The following is a 14066-nucleotide window of genomic DNA, read 5'->3' on the forward strand; positions in this document are numbered from 1 at the left end:
AAAGGCCTTTTTGGCACCGACGCATTGATTAGATTATATATAGACTGCAGCTCCATTAAATATTTATTCCTTCAGATGAAGCCTATTGGATTCTGGACGCAACAAGCACTCTGCGTATTGCTCCTCCAGCATGATTGCTTCTCCTGTGAGCTCTTTCTTGCCAGCCCCCAACAAATTCTAGAACAAAGTCAATCCTTATTTGAGGTGAAAACAGCGGTGCCAGCATGAGCAGTCCCTCCGGCTGCGTGTCGCAAAGGTCTTTTAGGTGTAAAAGGAAAAATGCAGCATCCAAACAGACCACCTCCACAGAGGGAGGGAGGGAAGGGGCTGAGTTTTCCCCAGGCACTATCGAGCACTGACACGGTCCAGACAAACAAAGACGCATGACGACCCATCGCCTCCACATTTAGATCCAATCTGCCCAAACTTCCAACAAAGATTTGAAGAAAACCTTTGCGTCCTGCAAAGAGACAGCCTTCCCACGTGGGATTCAGCAAGCAAGAAGATATTAGATGTCCAAAATATTGTGTTTACAACCATGAGGTTTCCTGTTAACATGAGATTCAATAATCTTTAAATATTTGTTCACTTTAACTTTTCCCATTCCCCCACATATTAAACTCTAGCTGTCCCCATTAAAAGTTTAATCAGGAGCGAAAGGGGATCCTCTGGCGCACCGCGAACAGGGGAGGGTTTCATGCCCAACACCTTCCCCATAACAGAGCTCATTCATCACCTTGGCCCAGAGAAGCAGAGCCCCCGAGCCCCCCCTCAGCCACTCTTGCCAAGAAAAACCTCCATTCCCCCCCCTGCTGCAGGTTGCCATGGCAATCCCAGCCTCCGCATCCCCTCCTGACACCCTGCATCTTCGCTGGACCATGGTGTGCAGCACCAAGATGGGGGCTGTGAATGAGCGGCAGATAAAAGACCGGGGGCTGCATAGGGCACCCCAGGAGAGGCGCACAGCCCAGCACCGGCACCCATGGGAGCACCTCCCAGGAAGCTCACCCCAGGGAAGCAGGATGCTGAGGGCGGCTCTGTGCTGCTCGTTAAAAAGGGCAAGGAGTCAGGAGAACCTGAAATCCTGACTAATCCCCCCCGCAGCCCCACAGCCCTGCCAGGAATCTGACCTGATGCTAGTCAAGAAACACTTTTGGGGCAATGTTTTGCAAGCAGGGAGGGGGGAAATCAGAGAAAACATTTGCACCGGTTATAAATCAAGAGACAGACTGCTTGGCCACAGGCTGCAGGTCCTGCCACCCGCTCTTAAAATGGCCAGAGCTGCTAGCAGCACCCAAAGCACTTAAGGACATGGAGAACCTCGGCTGGAGCCAAGTCAAGAGCTGGGCAGGAGCTCCGGCTGCAGCAGCAGTGGCATGGTGTTAAATAGCTACAGGGCTGGCTCTCCCCAGCAGCTCCGGCTCCCAGTCCTCTCGTCTTTACACCTGGACATGGCAGAGGGAAGTTTTAAAAATAACTCTGCCGGCCGTCAGTTGTGGGATACGCAGAGCGGAGTGGAAAGGAGCAGCCTTAAAAAACATGCCCGAAGTGCCCGAGTGCAGGCAGAGCCCCAGCCTTGAGCCAGGGTAAGGGGGTAGGGGGGGAGCCCAAACCCTGGCGTGACACCCTGCAGACACTGCTCTGGGCGACAGAGATGCTCACTGTGCCAAAATACATTAGCCTTGGCCTTCACCGAGCAACCGAAGGGGAGCTGCAGGGCTGCCCCAGCCCCACCGGTACACTGGGGGTCACACCCCAGCGTGGATCCCAGGGCACAGGACCAGACCCAAACCCCTCCTGGCTCCCAGCCTGCGGGAGGAGCGCTCAGCCCTGCTCTGGGGATGGAGGTGCTCGCAGAAGCCCAGCCTGTGGCCACCGCTCTGCGGGGAGCAGCCCCGGGCTCCCCAGAGGCCCTGCACAGCACACCCGCACCCCGCCGGGGCAGAGCCCCCGTGAACCTGCGTGGGTTGGAAGCGAATCACACCAGCACAGCAGACCAGGCCACCCCAGATGCAGCCTCAGAACAGATTTTTGGGCCGCTGCAGACCAAGCTCCAACCCACTCTTGCTTATTGATTTAAACAGTGGGACGAAGGCCAGTGACAAGGGGCTGAACATACCGCATCGCCCATCCAGCCCTTCCTCCTCCTGAAAAACACAACAAACCCTGTCCACTGCCTCAACCCCCGAACGGGGCTGGTGGCACTGCTGAAGGCAAACGGCCCACAGGACGCAGCATCAGCATGATCCTGGGGTTCAGGTGAGACTCCCACCAAGAAGCCCCCACCGAGCCCCGCAGCTTTCTCCATGGCTCCAAAACCACAGGTCTCTCCAGACACCCCCCACAAGGATGTTTCCGAGACAGGTCCGGAGCACCACTGCCCTCCCCCAGCTACCCCAGTCTCCCCCTGCAAACCTCAGCCCTGGAAGAGGGTAGCAGCGACGGTTGGAGAAAGGCAAGGAGCAAATCACACCACCAGTGAAGCACCAGAAGCATTTGTTGAAACCAGGATATTGTCTCTTTAAGCACATGAAAATAAGGCCCTTGAGCAGTGTGGTTCTCACTCCGGCGCACAATTATGGGTACTTTCAGCTGTCTACCACTATTTCAAGTGCTCTCTCCAACCAGGCTGTCAATGGCATGTTGAAAGCTATTTGTGGCTGCTATCGTTATTAGCAAAGTGGAGAGCTTCACTGATGAGAATTAAATTCAGGGAGGGGGTGTGGAGGGGCGGGCCACAACCCCTCATTACGGAATTACCACGGGCACTGGGGCTGTGGGGTGGGGGGGCAGAGCTCACTCAGGACCCCCAAAAGTCACCGGGGGCTGCCGGTGCCTCCCGTAAAGCCAAGGGGAGGGAGAGGTTAAGCTGGCTGAGAGCTATTCCTCCCTACCTTAGGAGACCTGAGAGTATCACACTAACAAATTACTTGGCTTCTGAAGTATTTAGCAAATTATTACCTGGCACTCCTTGCTAACAAGCATGACAGAAAGTATATTGTGTTCTTGGAATATTCTAGAGAAAGAAAAAAAGAAAGCATGCCTCTCTTTCCCTGGAAGTGGCAGGAGGGTTTAGGTTTGTTCCAAGCATTAAGCGTTTAAGCACAAAAACAAGAAGTGCTTATGTGGAGAGATCTCAGCCATTAAAAAAAAAAGAAAATCAGCACAAAGGTTCTGCCCTCCAAGGTGTCCCGTTTCCCCACACAAAATTAAGTTTTTCTTTTGGAATCGTTATTCACTCTGACTGCATTTGGCAATTATCTACAGAGATCTGAACAAAAACAATGCAAAACCAACAGGGGAACGAGAGTTTCTTTTGTAAAAATCAATTAACCTTAAAAAAAAAAAAAAAAAAAAAAAAGAGCTTTGCCCAGGTTTAAAAAGAAAACTCCTGGCTGGCCTCAAGTTTAAGAAAGCTGAGCCCTGGGAAGAGAGTGCTTCATTCAGCAGGAAGACTGATGTAAGGAGCAATTCACCGCGTTATATGCAACAAAGCGGGTAGTCACTTCCTAAATATTTCCTTGCATATGGAGTTGTTTATGAAACTGCATTTTTTCCTTAACAAGAAACAAAATGGGGGGGGGGGGGGGGGGGGAGGGGGGGAAGAAAAACCCCACACACGGCCACATATACACACACTTAATATTCAGCGTAGAAGAGATAATCTGTTATATAAACCCACAGACAGACAATCCCCTTTTGCTTAAAGATGAAGTATCCATCAATGTTTGTCTCAAGCAGATGTAATCACAAGCAGTCAAGTCTGGAGGGCAGGACACTGCATGAATAATTCAAGCACTTCAGTCTACTTGATTGTGTGCAGATAAACACAAGTCAACCGCTAAACAGGTCAGCTGATAAACTTGTTTGTTCAGGACTAGCCACCCTCAACCAGATGCAGGCAGGACCACGCTGCAATTAGCGGCGGGATGGGATGGCTTTCAGGGGGATGCTGCAGCCCAAAAGAGGGGCAAAGCCTCTCCAGGCACCCGCTCCGGCCGGCCGAGCTCTCCCATCCCTCCGCTCCCTGTCGCCCCATTTTCGCCTGGAAGCACGCTCGGAGCAGCTCGGGCTGCTTTGTTTTCCTCCAGCACCATGCACATTGCTGTCAATTAAATAACAAGACAGCTTCACCTCCCCAAACTTCCCCCATCAGCCCAGCACTAGGCACGCAGCATATGTCACCAGGAACAACTAAAGCAGGCAGGGGATGCTCGGTGCAGGCTGGAAGCATCCGGCAAAGATTTATCTGCGGAGTTGCAAGGTAGCAAAGCTCCCAGCAAGGCACACCGACCACGCTCGGCCTTGCCACCCGGGAAATGCAAAATCCGGGTCAGGGAATGCAGCAGCAGCTGGGCTCCGCTTGCACCAGCCCCAGAGAAAACAGCCCCCGGGCGTTCCAAGGCTCCTCAGTCACCCTCCAGAAGCCAAGGCAGCAGACACTTCGCCTGGCTCAGCACCACGAGGAAGACACGCTACGTGGTCACGCCGCAAGATGGAGCAGAGGGCGGAGCGCCCCAGCCACAAGCTGACGAAGCCAGAGCCCAGCGGGCTCTCGCCCCCAGCCCCCACACTCATCCTGCCGTGCAAAACCTCCCAGATCCATTTCCAGTTGCAGCCACGCACCGGTGCAAAACACTGCGCATCTCAGGGAAACGGCAATTGCTTCCAAAGCTCCAATCAATAGAACAAGCTCGGCATCCTGCTGTATTATCTCAGCATCTCCCAGCGTTTGCAGAGTGAAGCCATTCAACACCCAGCACCCAGGCAGCAAGAGGTTCTCCCTCTCCCCAGAGCGGCCCGCGCTTGCAGCACTCCACTCCCTCGAGCATTTCCGAAGAGGCCACAGGGTCCATGTCCCTCTGGACACACGCAAAACAGGGACTGGGTCCTCGCAGAAGGCCACCACAGGCCTAAGCAAAAATTCTGAATTCAGGGGCATCTCTGGCTGCGCCGAGGCAAACCGCACCAGCGGCTCCCCTGAGCCGTCCAGCGGTCACACATGCCCTGCCTGCCCCCAGTCTGGGGGCTTGGGCTCCTGTGCAGCCCCCCCAGGGCTCCTCATGAGCAGCGCTGCCTTGCAAGGACGCTTGTGTGTCCAGGCAGAAGCAACGAAGAGAAAGAAGTCAGGATTATCTGCATGGAAGAAGATATTTTTAAAAAACTGAAGACTAAGCAGTAATTATTTTCGTTACCCTGTGACTACGTACCAGAAAGCTAAAGGGAAGCATGTGCGCGAAGGAGAGCAGCTTCACAGGCACGCTGCCTTGAATTTCATCAGTCAGCTAACGACACTTTCCTACTTCGGAGGGTGATGCTGCTGTCAAGCAAAACCACTTTGGAGTTGAACGGGGCTGATTTGCGAATGGCAAAGTTGATGTCAACTTCTATCTGCCTTAAGTTCTTAATTAGAACTACTTCTAAAACCAGTAAGCAGAGCAGCAGCACAAATAATCAGGTCTAATCTCAATAATAACTTTATTCCTTTAAGTTTTACCATCATGTGCCCAGCCTTTAGGCTCTTTAACTATAATCTTATCAAGGTAGCACACCACATTCTGCTACGGCCTTCTCTATTTTTTCCTCCAGGCAAGTTACATATTAGACTGCGGGGTGGGGGTGGGGGGCCAAGTACCAAACATTGCTTCATTTTCCAGATGCAAAGACAAATCCGTGACATTGAGCAACACACCGTATCAGTATCCCTGAAGATAATTCCCTTTAAGTCTCACACTACAGCACGGCGAGTATCAGGGGGTTACAACCTTAGAAACGGTCGTGTTGTACCAACCGCAAAACCAGAGGAAAACGCAGGAGATAACAGAATATTCCAAGTGCTGGGAATGTGCCATTCCAGGTACCTACCTCCCAGCGTGGAACACAAGGCTATTTTCACCCCATCTCATGAACACTATTTTCAAAACCCAAGTTTTTCCTGAATATAGGCAAAAACCTCACTGGCCTGCCATCACCCTGCAGTTCCCGATGTAACTGCTGGGCCATAGGATCTCACCTGGAGTCACATCCCCAGCTTCAGCACTTGCTCCCCATTTAGTGCAATCAGGGCCTATTTTATCTCAGGCTGAGAAAAGGGCAACAGGAGATCAATCAATCACAATTTCCCCCCTTTAAATTACTCACCTGTTTGTGCATTTCAATATTCAAACCATAGGACATTTCATAGTACTGGGGAATAAATAAAACAAAACAAAAAAAAAGAGCCAAGAAGAATTTGAATTAATTTAACATAAGGTATTTGCATAAGGTCATTACCAGAAAGCATCCCGGTCAAAACTGTGCTTAAAGCATTGGTAGCCAAGGAAATTATACGTTATAATAAGCAGATGTTTATAGGGTTCAAGTGGCATGCATTTAACAAGAGGACACTCCTTTTTACTCCTGTTTTCTCCTCCTAAGCTATTTAGAAAAACAAAGAGGCGCAGAGCTGTGTGACAGGCGTCTGCAGAGCCCTGGCAGAACAGGTACTGCCCGTAGTCTGGCCAAAAACCCAGTTTCTCACTGAGCTGGGGGTGGGGTATGGATTTATCTACCCCCCCTCACCCTGACTCCAGCACTGCTGCTGGGAACCCAGGGAGCACCAACCCCTTCTCCCCGCCGAGAAAGGGGGTGGCTGGCTCCTGCCACCCCCACCAGCAACCCCCCCACATCCCTGCCATGCAAACTGTCCTCAAAAGACGCAATAAAAGAGCCCGGGTGGGAATCGTGGGGGGCTGCACCCCATCCCGCCGAGCACCCCGGGGCACCCCCCAGTACCCCCTGCCCAGGGGGCCGCAGGCACCGGCAGAAAAGGGGTTAACAGGAAACTTGTTATTGCTCTCCTGGGCTGCTTCGACCCGGCACAGCCACCAGCAGGGCATGCAGCCGGCCCCCTCCCTGCCTGAGCCCGGGGCAGGGCGGCAGGTCCCTTGGGTGCCCACTCCGGCGGGGTGGAGAGGTCCCGGTCCCTGTCCCCCTCCTGCTGCCCCTCTCCCAGCACACGGCTGGGCTCCCAGCTAATGACATTTACAGCCTGATCCGAAATCTGATTAAAGTCTCTTACCATAACGTAATGGCGCTGCATTTCTGTCTTCTCGTTTGCCAGCTTGTCATACTCCACTTTCAGGCTGGGGGGGGGGGGGCAGAGCAAAGGTGTGAGACCCGGCGGGGCGGCAAGGCAGGGGCAGGCAGGGGCGCCAAGGCAGGGGCAGGGGCAGGCAAGGCAAGGCAGGGGCGGGCAGGGGCGCCAAGGCAAGGCAAGGCAGGGGCAGGCAGGGGCGCCAAGGCAAGGCAAGGCAGGGGCAGGCAGGGGCGCCAAGGCAAGGCAAGGCAGGGGCAGGCAGGGGCGCCAAGGCAAGGCAAGGCAGGGGCGGGCAGGGGCGCCAAGGCAAGGCAAGGCAGGGGCGGGCAGGGGCGCCAAGGCAAGGCAAGGCAGGGGCAGGCAGGGGCGCCAAGGCAAGGCAAGGCAGGGGCAGGCAGGGGCGCCAAGGCAAGGCAAGGCAGGGGCAGGCAGGGGCGCCAAGGCAAGGCAAGGCAGGGGCAGGCAGGGGCGCCCAGGCAAGGCAAGGCAGGGGCAGGCAGGGGCGCCCAGGCAAGGCAAGGCAGGGGCAGGCAGGGGCGCCCAGGCAGGGGCAGGGGCAGGCAGGGGCGCCCAGGCAGGGCAAGGCAAGGCAGGGGCAGGCAGGGGCAGGCAAGGCAAGGGCAGGGGCAGGCAGGGGCGGCAAGGCAAGGGCAGGGGCAGGCAGGGGCGGCAAGGCAAGGCAGGGGCAGGCAGGGGCGGCAAGGCAAGGCAGGGGCAGGCAGGGGCGGCAAGGCAAGGCAGGGGCAGGGGCAGGGGCAGGCAGGGGCGGCAAGGCAGGGGCAGGGGCAGGCAGGGGCGGCAAGGCAGGGGCAGGGGCAGGCAGGGGCGGCAAGGCAGGGGCAGGGGCAGGCAGGGGCGGCAAGGCAGGGGCAGGGGCAGGCAGGGGCGGCAAGGCAGGGGCAGGGGCAGGCAGGGGCGGCAAGGCAGGGGCAGGGGCAGGCAGGGGCGGCAAGGCAGGGGCAGGGGCAGGCAGGGGCGGCAAGGCAGGGGCAGGGGCAGGCAGGGGCGGCAAGGCAGGGGCAGGGGCAGGCAGGGGCGGCAAGGCAGGGGCAGGGGCAGGCAGGGGCGGCAAGGCAGGGGCAGGGGCAGGCAGGGGCGGCAAGGCAGGGGCAGGGGCAGGCAGGGGCGGCAAGGCAGGGGCAGGGGCAGGCAGGGGCGGCAAGGCAGGGGCAGGGGCAGGCAGGGGCGGCAAGGCAGGGGCAGGGGCAGGCAGGGGCGGCAAGGCAGGGGCAGGGGCAGGCAGGGGCGGCAAGGCAGGGGCAGGGGCAGGCAGGGGCGGCAAGGCAGGGGCAGGGGCAGGCAGGGGCGGCAAGGCAGGGGCAGGGGCAGGCAGGGGCGGCAAGGCAAGGGCAGGGGCAGGCAGGGGCGCCAAGGCAAGGCAGGGGCGGCAAGGGCAGGGGCAGGCAGGGGAGGCAAGGCAAGGCAGGGGCAGGCAGGGGAGGGGAGCGGCACTGCCCGCAGCCGCGCCCCGGCCCCCCCGGGCTCACCTGTGGTACTGGGCTTGCAGGAACTGGAACTCGTCCTTGATCCGGTCGCAGGACTCGGCCACGGTGAATTTGAAGCCCGGCTGGCCCGGCTGGTGCGGAGCCTGCAGGGAGAGGCGCTCAGCACCGGGGCCGCGGAGCGGGGGGGAGCGGGGCGAGGGGGAGCGGGACTCACCGGGTGCCGGCCCTGGGGGTACATGGCAGGGCTGGGGGGGGTCACTGGAGCCAGCCGCGCCGTGCCTCGCTACGGCGATCGCGACGTGCGCTGCTGCCCGGAGCGCTCCCGGAGAGGCCGAGAACTGGAACAAAGAGACGAGAGGAAAAGTCCGTGCGGGGGGCGGAGGAGGGGGGATGGGGGGCGGGGGGGGTGGGGGAGCAGGCCTGACTGCGGGCCCCCCACCCCCCGCGCAAAGCCACCGCACCGCCGGGGCCGCGCTGCGCGCCCGCGGAGCCCAGCCCGGCCGAGCTGCCCGCAGCCGCCGGGGCCAGGTGCGGCCCCCCCCCGCCCCGCGGCGCTCCGCTCCCTCGCCCCCCCGCCTGCCGGCGGCCGCTCTCAAAAAAAAAAAAAAAAAAAAATGAAAAAACCACACGCAGAGACACACACACAAAAAATAATAAAAAAGCAACAACAAAACGCAACCAAAGGAGCCCCGGAGGAAGGAGGATCCCGCGGGATTCCTGCTGCGAGAAGAAGGGGGAAGCAAAGCCAGGAACTAACGCCGGAGCACGACGGCCATGGAGGAGAGGAGGAGGGGGGAGAAGGCCGTACACATCCGACTTCCCGGGCGCCGCGGGCATGCGAAGTGCGAGCGGTGCCTCCGCCGCGGTTCCCCCGCCCGGGGGCGGCCGTTCAGCTGCGTCCAGCCGGTATCGCCGTAACTCCACAAGCCATGCTGCTGCTGCTCCTGCTGCCCCGAGGTCCGGGGTGCTGGGGTCCCGCGGCCGGGGGGTGCCGGGGTGAGGGGTGCCGGTGCGCGGAGCGGAGCCCCGCACGGCGGAGCGCGGCAGCCCCGGAGCACGCGGTCCGCGCCGCCGCCGCCAGAGCGCTGGGGCGAAGCGGGGCGGGGGAACAAAACCCGGGCGGCCCCTCCGCCGCCGCCCAATAGCCGGCCGGAAAACCCACGTGGGGGACAGAAAAGCCCGCAGCTGACTGGGCGACTACAGCGGAGACGTCACAATGCCCAGACTTGTGTCTGAAACGATGAGAGACTGAGCGGCGGCGGCGGGCCACGCCCCCATCAGGCCACGCCCTTTCGGTAAACCACGCCTCCCAGCCAGACAGGCCACGCCCCGCTTCCCCACCGCCCCGCCCCGGCCCGGTCCCGCTGCCCGTGGGGCCCCGCCACGGCCCGTGGGGTCCCGGTGGGGCCCAGGCGCTGCCCGTGGGGTCCCGGTGGCGCTCCCGGTGCGGCCCCGCCGCTGTATCACCGTAACGCCCGCCCCGCTGCGCGGCCGCCGCTTGGCCGTGCGGGGGCCGGGGGGGGGGCTGGGCCCTGCCCGGTGCTACCGGGGCAGGGCCGGGGGGGAGCCGGGTGTAACGGGGGGCGCGGGTAACGCCGCCTCGGGGGCGCACAGGCCGGCCGGGCTGACCCCGGGGCGCTGAGCCCGGGGGGGCGAGCCCGGGGCGGGGGGTGAGGAGCCCCGGGGGGCTACGGAGGCCGGGGGTGTACGGAGGTCGGGGGGCGCCGAACCCCGGTGGGCAGGAGTGCGGCCCCCCGCGGCCCTCCGCATCCTCACGCGTGGGCCCGGCCGATGGCGACACAAAATGGCTCCTCACCCTCACGTCACACGGAGCCTCCCTACCCCACGTGGGGCCCCCTCAGCAAACCCCCCGCCCTTCAACCAATCAGACCCCACCGAGCGCTCGGCTCTTTCAACTCTATTGGCTGAAGGGAGCCGGGCAGCCGCGGAGGGGGGGGCGCTGTCAATCAAAGCCACGCGGGGCCGGAGCGCTGACAAACGCGGCTGCCGCGGAGCCCCCCGCCCGCAGCCCCCCCGGCATGGCGGCTTAATTAGCTCGGGATGGCTTTTCCTCCAGCTCAAACAATCTGTCACTGCCGCGCGGCGCGGGCAGCCGCGCATAAAGAAGTAAGCAGAGGCTAAATATCAATTTGATTTTGTGTATCAAAGGAATATTTTAGGTTTTTCTCCCCAGTAATGAAACGCGTCCATCTAAATAATAAAAGGCGGGCGGGGGGCAACACAAAAAATGAAAAATCAAAACACCCCCCCCCACACACCCCCTCATAAAAAAAAAAAAAAAAAGAAAAAAAAAGAAAAAAGGAAATAAAAAAATACCCCCCCCAGGCGGTGGTCGCGCTGCGCGGGGAACGCGCCCGCCCCCCCGGCCCCCGGGCAGGGGGCTAGAGGAGCCCCCCCTGGGATGTGGGGGTGCCCCGGCCCCCCCCCGGCCTGGCCCCGCCGCTAATTGGCTGCGCTCCGGCTGTTGACGTGCAAAAAGTGTCAGGCGTCGGCGCTGCCCATTGGCCGAGGCGGCCGGCCCCGCCCTGTCCCCACGTGGGGTGCGGGCGGGGAGGTGGGAGCGCGCAAAACCCGGCGCGGAGTTAAAGACGCGGAGCCAAAGCCACTGCGCTCCCTGCTCCCCACCCCCCGCCGAGGTTTTAATTTCCCTTCCCTTTTGCTCCTTTTTGATTTCCCCCCGCAGAGGCAGTAGCTCCCTGCGAAGCGGGGGTGCATGTCGGGGTGCACAGGGGGGTGCTGAGCCCCCCCAGGACCGCAGCCCCGGGCAGGCTGTGCTAGGCAAGCAGGTGCAGGAAGAGCCCCCATGCAAGCCACCATGGGCGAGCGTGGGCCCGCAGCCCTTGCAGCCACGCCGGGGGTCTCCTGAGACCGCCTGTGCCTGGAGAAACAGCAAAAATTAATGGCAACTGGTAACCCTGGAAATATTAGCGGTGAAACCGGTGCTTATTTTTCCTGTAAAGTGCTCTCCCTGGCAGTTCACGCTGCCGAGTACATCCAAGGCAACATCTATTTAGTGGAAAAACGTGACCGATGCTCCCGGTGTCACACGCTCGCATCGGTCCCAGGAGGATGGCAAAGCAAAGGCAGCAGCACCTGAAAATCCTCCCCTCCGCGTGACCCTTGAGGACAGAACACGCTGCCCTTGCCCCCCAGCACAGCAGCAGGCTGCTGGAGCTGCCCACCATTTCCTCAAGCTGATGGAGGCTGGAGCGACCCGTGATAATTCTCCAATCGCTGTGTGTTGGCCTCCACGCTTGCTCTTGGGTTTGCAGATATTTGTTAATTTTTCACAGCTGAGGAAGGTTTATTGATCTTCCCGTGCTTCCCCCCCCCCCCCCCCCCCCCCCCGGCAGGTTCGTGCTGACCCTGCGGCTGCAGCAGCATGGGGCCAGGGTGGGTGCTGCTGGGTGCTGAGACCCTGCAAGCCCACGCTGAGCACTCGTGTTCCCTGCGGATCCTCACCCTGCGCCCGACTGAGCTGGAAAAATGCAAATAAATGGGGTGACTCCAATGGCAGGGCCGAGCCAGAGCCTCCACCCAAGGGGCCCTCTGGAGCCTGATTCCGTGGACACAGGGACACGGGGACAGGAGTGAAAAGCAGTGATTTTGCACTGAGAATTCATTTCGTTGCTGAAAATAGAACACATTAGATGAGCCGCTTCCCTCCCCCAGCGGTACTTATGGACAAATTCTGATTTTTATTTAATGGTTTCCCCGAAAAGGTTGTAATTTTCTTCACATTCCCATCTAGCTGTAGCTCCAGCGCTGTTGTGGTGAACTCAAACGACCAAGAATGCCTCTTGTTAATTGATATTCCTCACACTAGGACTGCACTGAAATAGCAGATGTTTTATTTTAGCTTATTAAAACTCACCTGTTTGAAAAAAGAAAAAAAAAAAAAAAGAACTATTAGGGTGAAATGAAACATTCTGGTTCATATTGATTTAAAATCTACTTAAATTGATATTTGCACATCCCAATTATAAACTGTGATCTTTTCCCATAAGTTATTTTTCTTTTTCTGAGATTTTGGGGTTTTTTTCTCTTAATGATCCTAGGAAAAGCCTCAGTGGGAGAAGCCCCCAGCTCCTCTCCCAGCCAGCCAGCCTGCGCTGCCACCAGGTGCCTTTGTCACCGCAGACGGGGGATGTCACATCCCTCCTCAGTGGGTGACACGGGGCAGGAGGGAGGCAAGAGGGGGGTCTTCTCCCCAGCATGTTGCTGCCTGAGCTGGGACAGCCAGCCCCCCCCAGATGAGGATGAGGATGAGGGCTGCAGGGATGGTCAGCGAAGGCCAGTGGCCCCGTGCAGCCCCCGCGTGCATCGTTCGGGTGCCTTGCAAAGGGCAGCTGCCCACAGGGACATGGCAGTGGAGCACCCCAGGGTGAGCAGAGCACAGAAGGTGTTGGGGGTCCTGAGGGTGTCGCGCTGGTCCCTCCCTTAGGTTGTCAGTGTCCCATGGGTGCTTTTGGCCAAGCTGTGCCCCATCCACTGTGCCAGGATGCCCAGGCACACTGTGGGCTTGCAGCCCTGGCACCTGCGAGCTCTCACAGCTGTGCGAAAGGGAACAGGAGATGTCCTCACCCACCCTGTCTGGGGAGAAACCTCAGGCTCCGCTTCTGGGCACGGGGTGTTGTGACACCGTCTCGTCCCCACCGCAATGCCACCCTTTGGGGAAACTGCCCGAGCTGCCCTTCCCCTTCCCAAACAGCCCGTGTGGGTCAAGAGCCACGGCACCCCATCCTCTCGTCATCGATGCTGCAGCATCGGCCACCCCGGCTGGCCCCAGCCCAGCGGTGGGCGTACGCAGCCCCTCCATAGCCCTGCTCCCAAGGGCCGGGCCGTGCTGCAGCTGTAGGAAACAGGATGGAAAGAATCCTGCGGGATAAGGTTTGTTGCAACTGGCAGGGTCCCACACAGCCATAGTCATCCTGCTCACCTCCAGCCTCCCTGCAAGGCATCGGGTCCGCAATGCCAGTGATAGGAAACGCGATTTTCTCCCTCCACCACACTTTGTCTCCTCTTCACATGCCCTGTGTCTCGTGACCCCTGGAAGAGGCTGGCTCCAGCTTCAGCACAGCTTCATCCGTCCACCTGGATTTGCTGGTGAGAGAAGGTGGAAGGGGGGAAAATGGAGAAACCTCTGTGCATGCACACACGTGTGCGCACACACGCACGTGCAGGCACACGCACGCACACGTGCAGGCACACGCACACCCACCGGTCACTGGGTCACTTCTGCTCCCACCTCGTTCCCCAGCCACCGTGACCAGCTGAGCTCACCCCGCGTGCCAGCGGTGCTCCCCGTGCCCGGCAGCGTGACGGCAGCTGCCCCGAGAGGTGGCTTTATCGTTGACAAGCTGGTCCCGGCCCCAGTCAATAGTGTGTGTTTACATTTCAGGTGACACTATCTGCCCTCCGCACAGGGCAGGACCCTGCCTGCCAAATTTCCTTTAGCTTTCAAGTTTATCTAAACAAGGATTTCAGAGCTGGGAAGGCAGTGAAACGCATACTAATGACCG

General features: G+C 59.4%; 1 protein-coding gene and 1 long non-coding RNA gene across 9 annotated transcripts in view; both read right to left on the reverse strand.

Annotated features, from left to right (window-relative positions):
• TLE3 (TLE family member 3, transcriptional corepressor) overlaps positions 1-9691 on the reverse strand; it is a 31707-nt gene extending 22016 nt beyond the window's left edge. For 2 of the 8 annotated variants that reach the window (XM_055816881.1, XM_055816848.1), the window contains exons 1-5: positions 9281-9691; positions 8738-8861; positions 8566-8666; positions 7061-7124; positions 6142-6186 (exon numbers count right to left, since the gene is read on the reverse strand). In XM_055816881.1, coding sequence (XP_055672856.1) covers positions 6142-6186; positions 7061-7124; positions 8566-8666; positions 8738-8761 — 234 coding nt within the window. In that variant the 5' untranslated portion in view covers positions 8762-8861; positions 9281-9691. The remainder of the gene's footprint in view (positions 1-6141; positions 6187-7060; positions 7125-8565; positions 8667-8737; positions 8862-9280) is intronic. The other 6 variants (XM_055816857.1, XM_055816870.1, XM_055816838.1 and 3 more) reach the window with 6 other exon arrangements.
• A 2530-nt stretch (positions 9692-12221) lies between these two features.
• Positions 12222-13862, reverse strand: LOC129783651 (uncharacterized). The gene is made up of 3 exons (XR_008745420.1): positions 13766-13862; positions 13484-13647; positions 12222-12418 (listed from the first exon to the last, which is right to left on the reverse strand). It is a non-coding gene; the product is annotated as an uncharacterized LOC129783651 (long non-coding RNA).
• Positions 13863-14066: the final 204 nt, after the last annotated feature.

Source organism: Falco peregrinus, chromosome 1, assembly GCF_023634155.1.
Source record: "Falco peregrinus isolate bFalPer1 chromosome 1, bFalPer1.pri, whole genome shotgun sequence".
In the NCBI taxonomy this organism is placed as follows: Eukaryota; Metazoa; Chordata; class Aves; order Falconiformes; family Falconidae; genus Falco; species Falco peregrinus.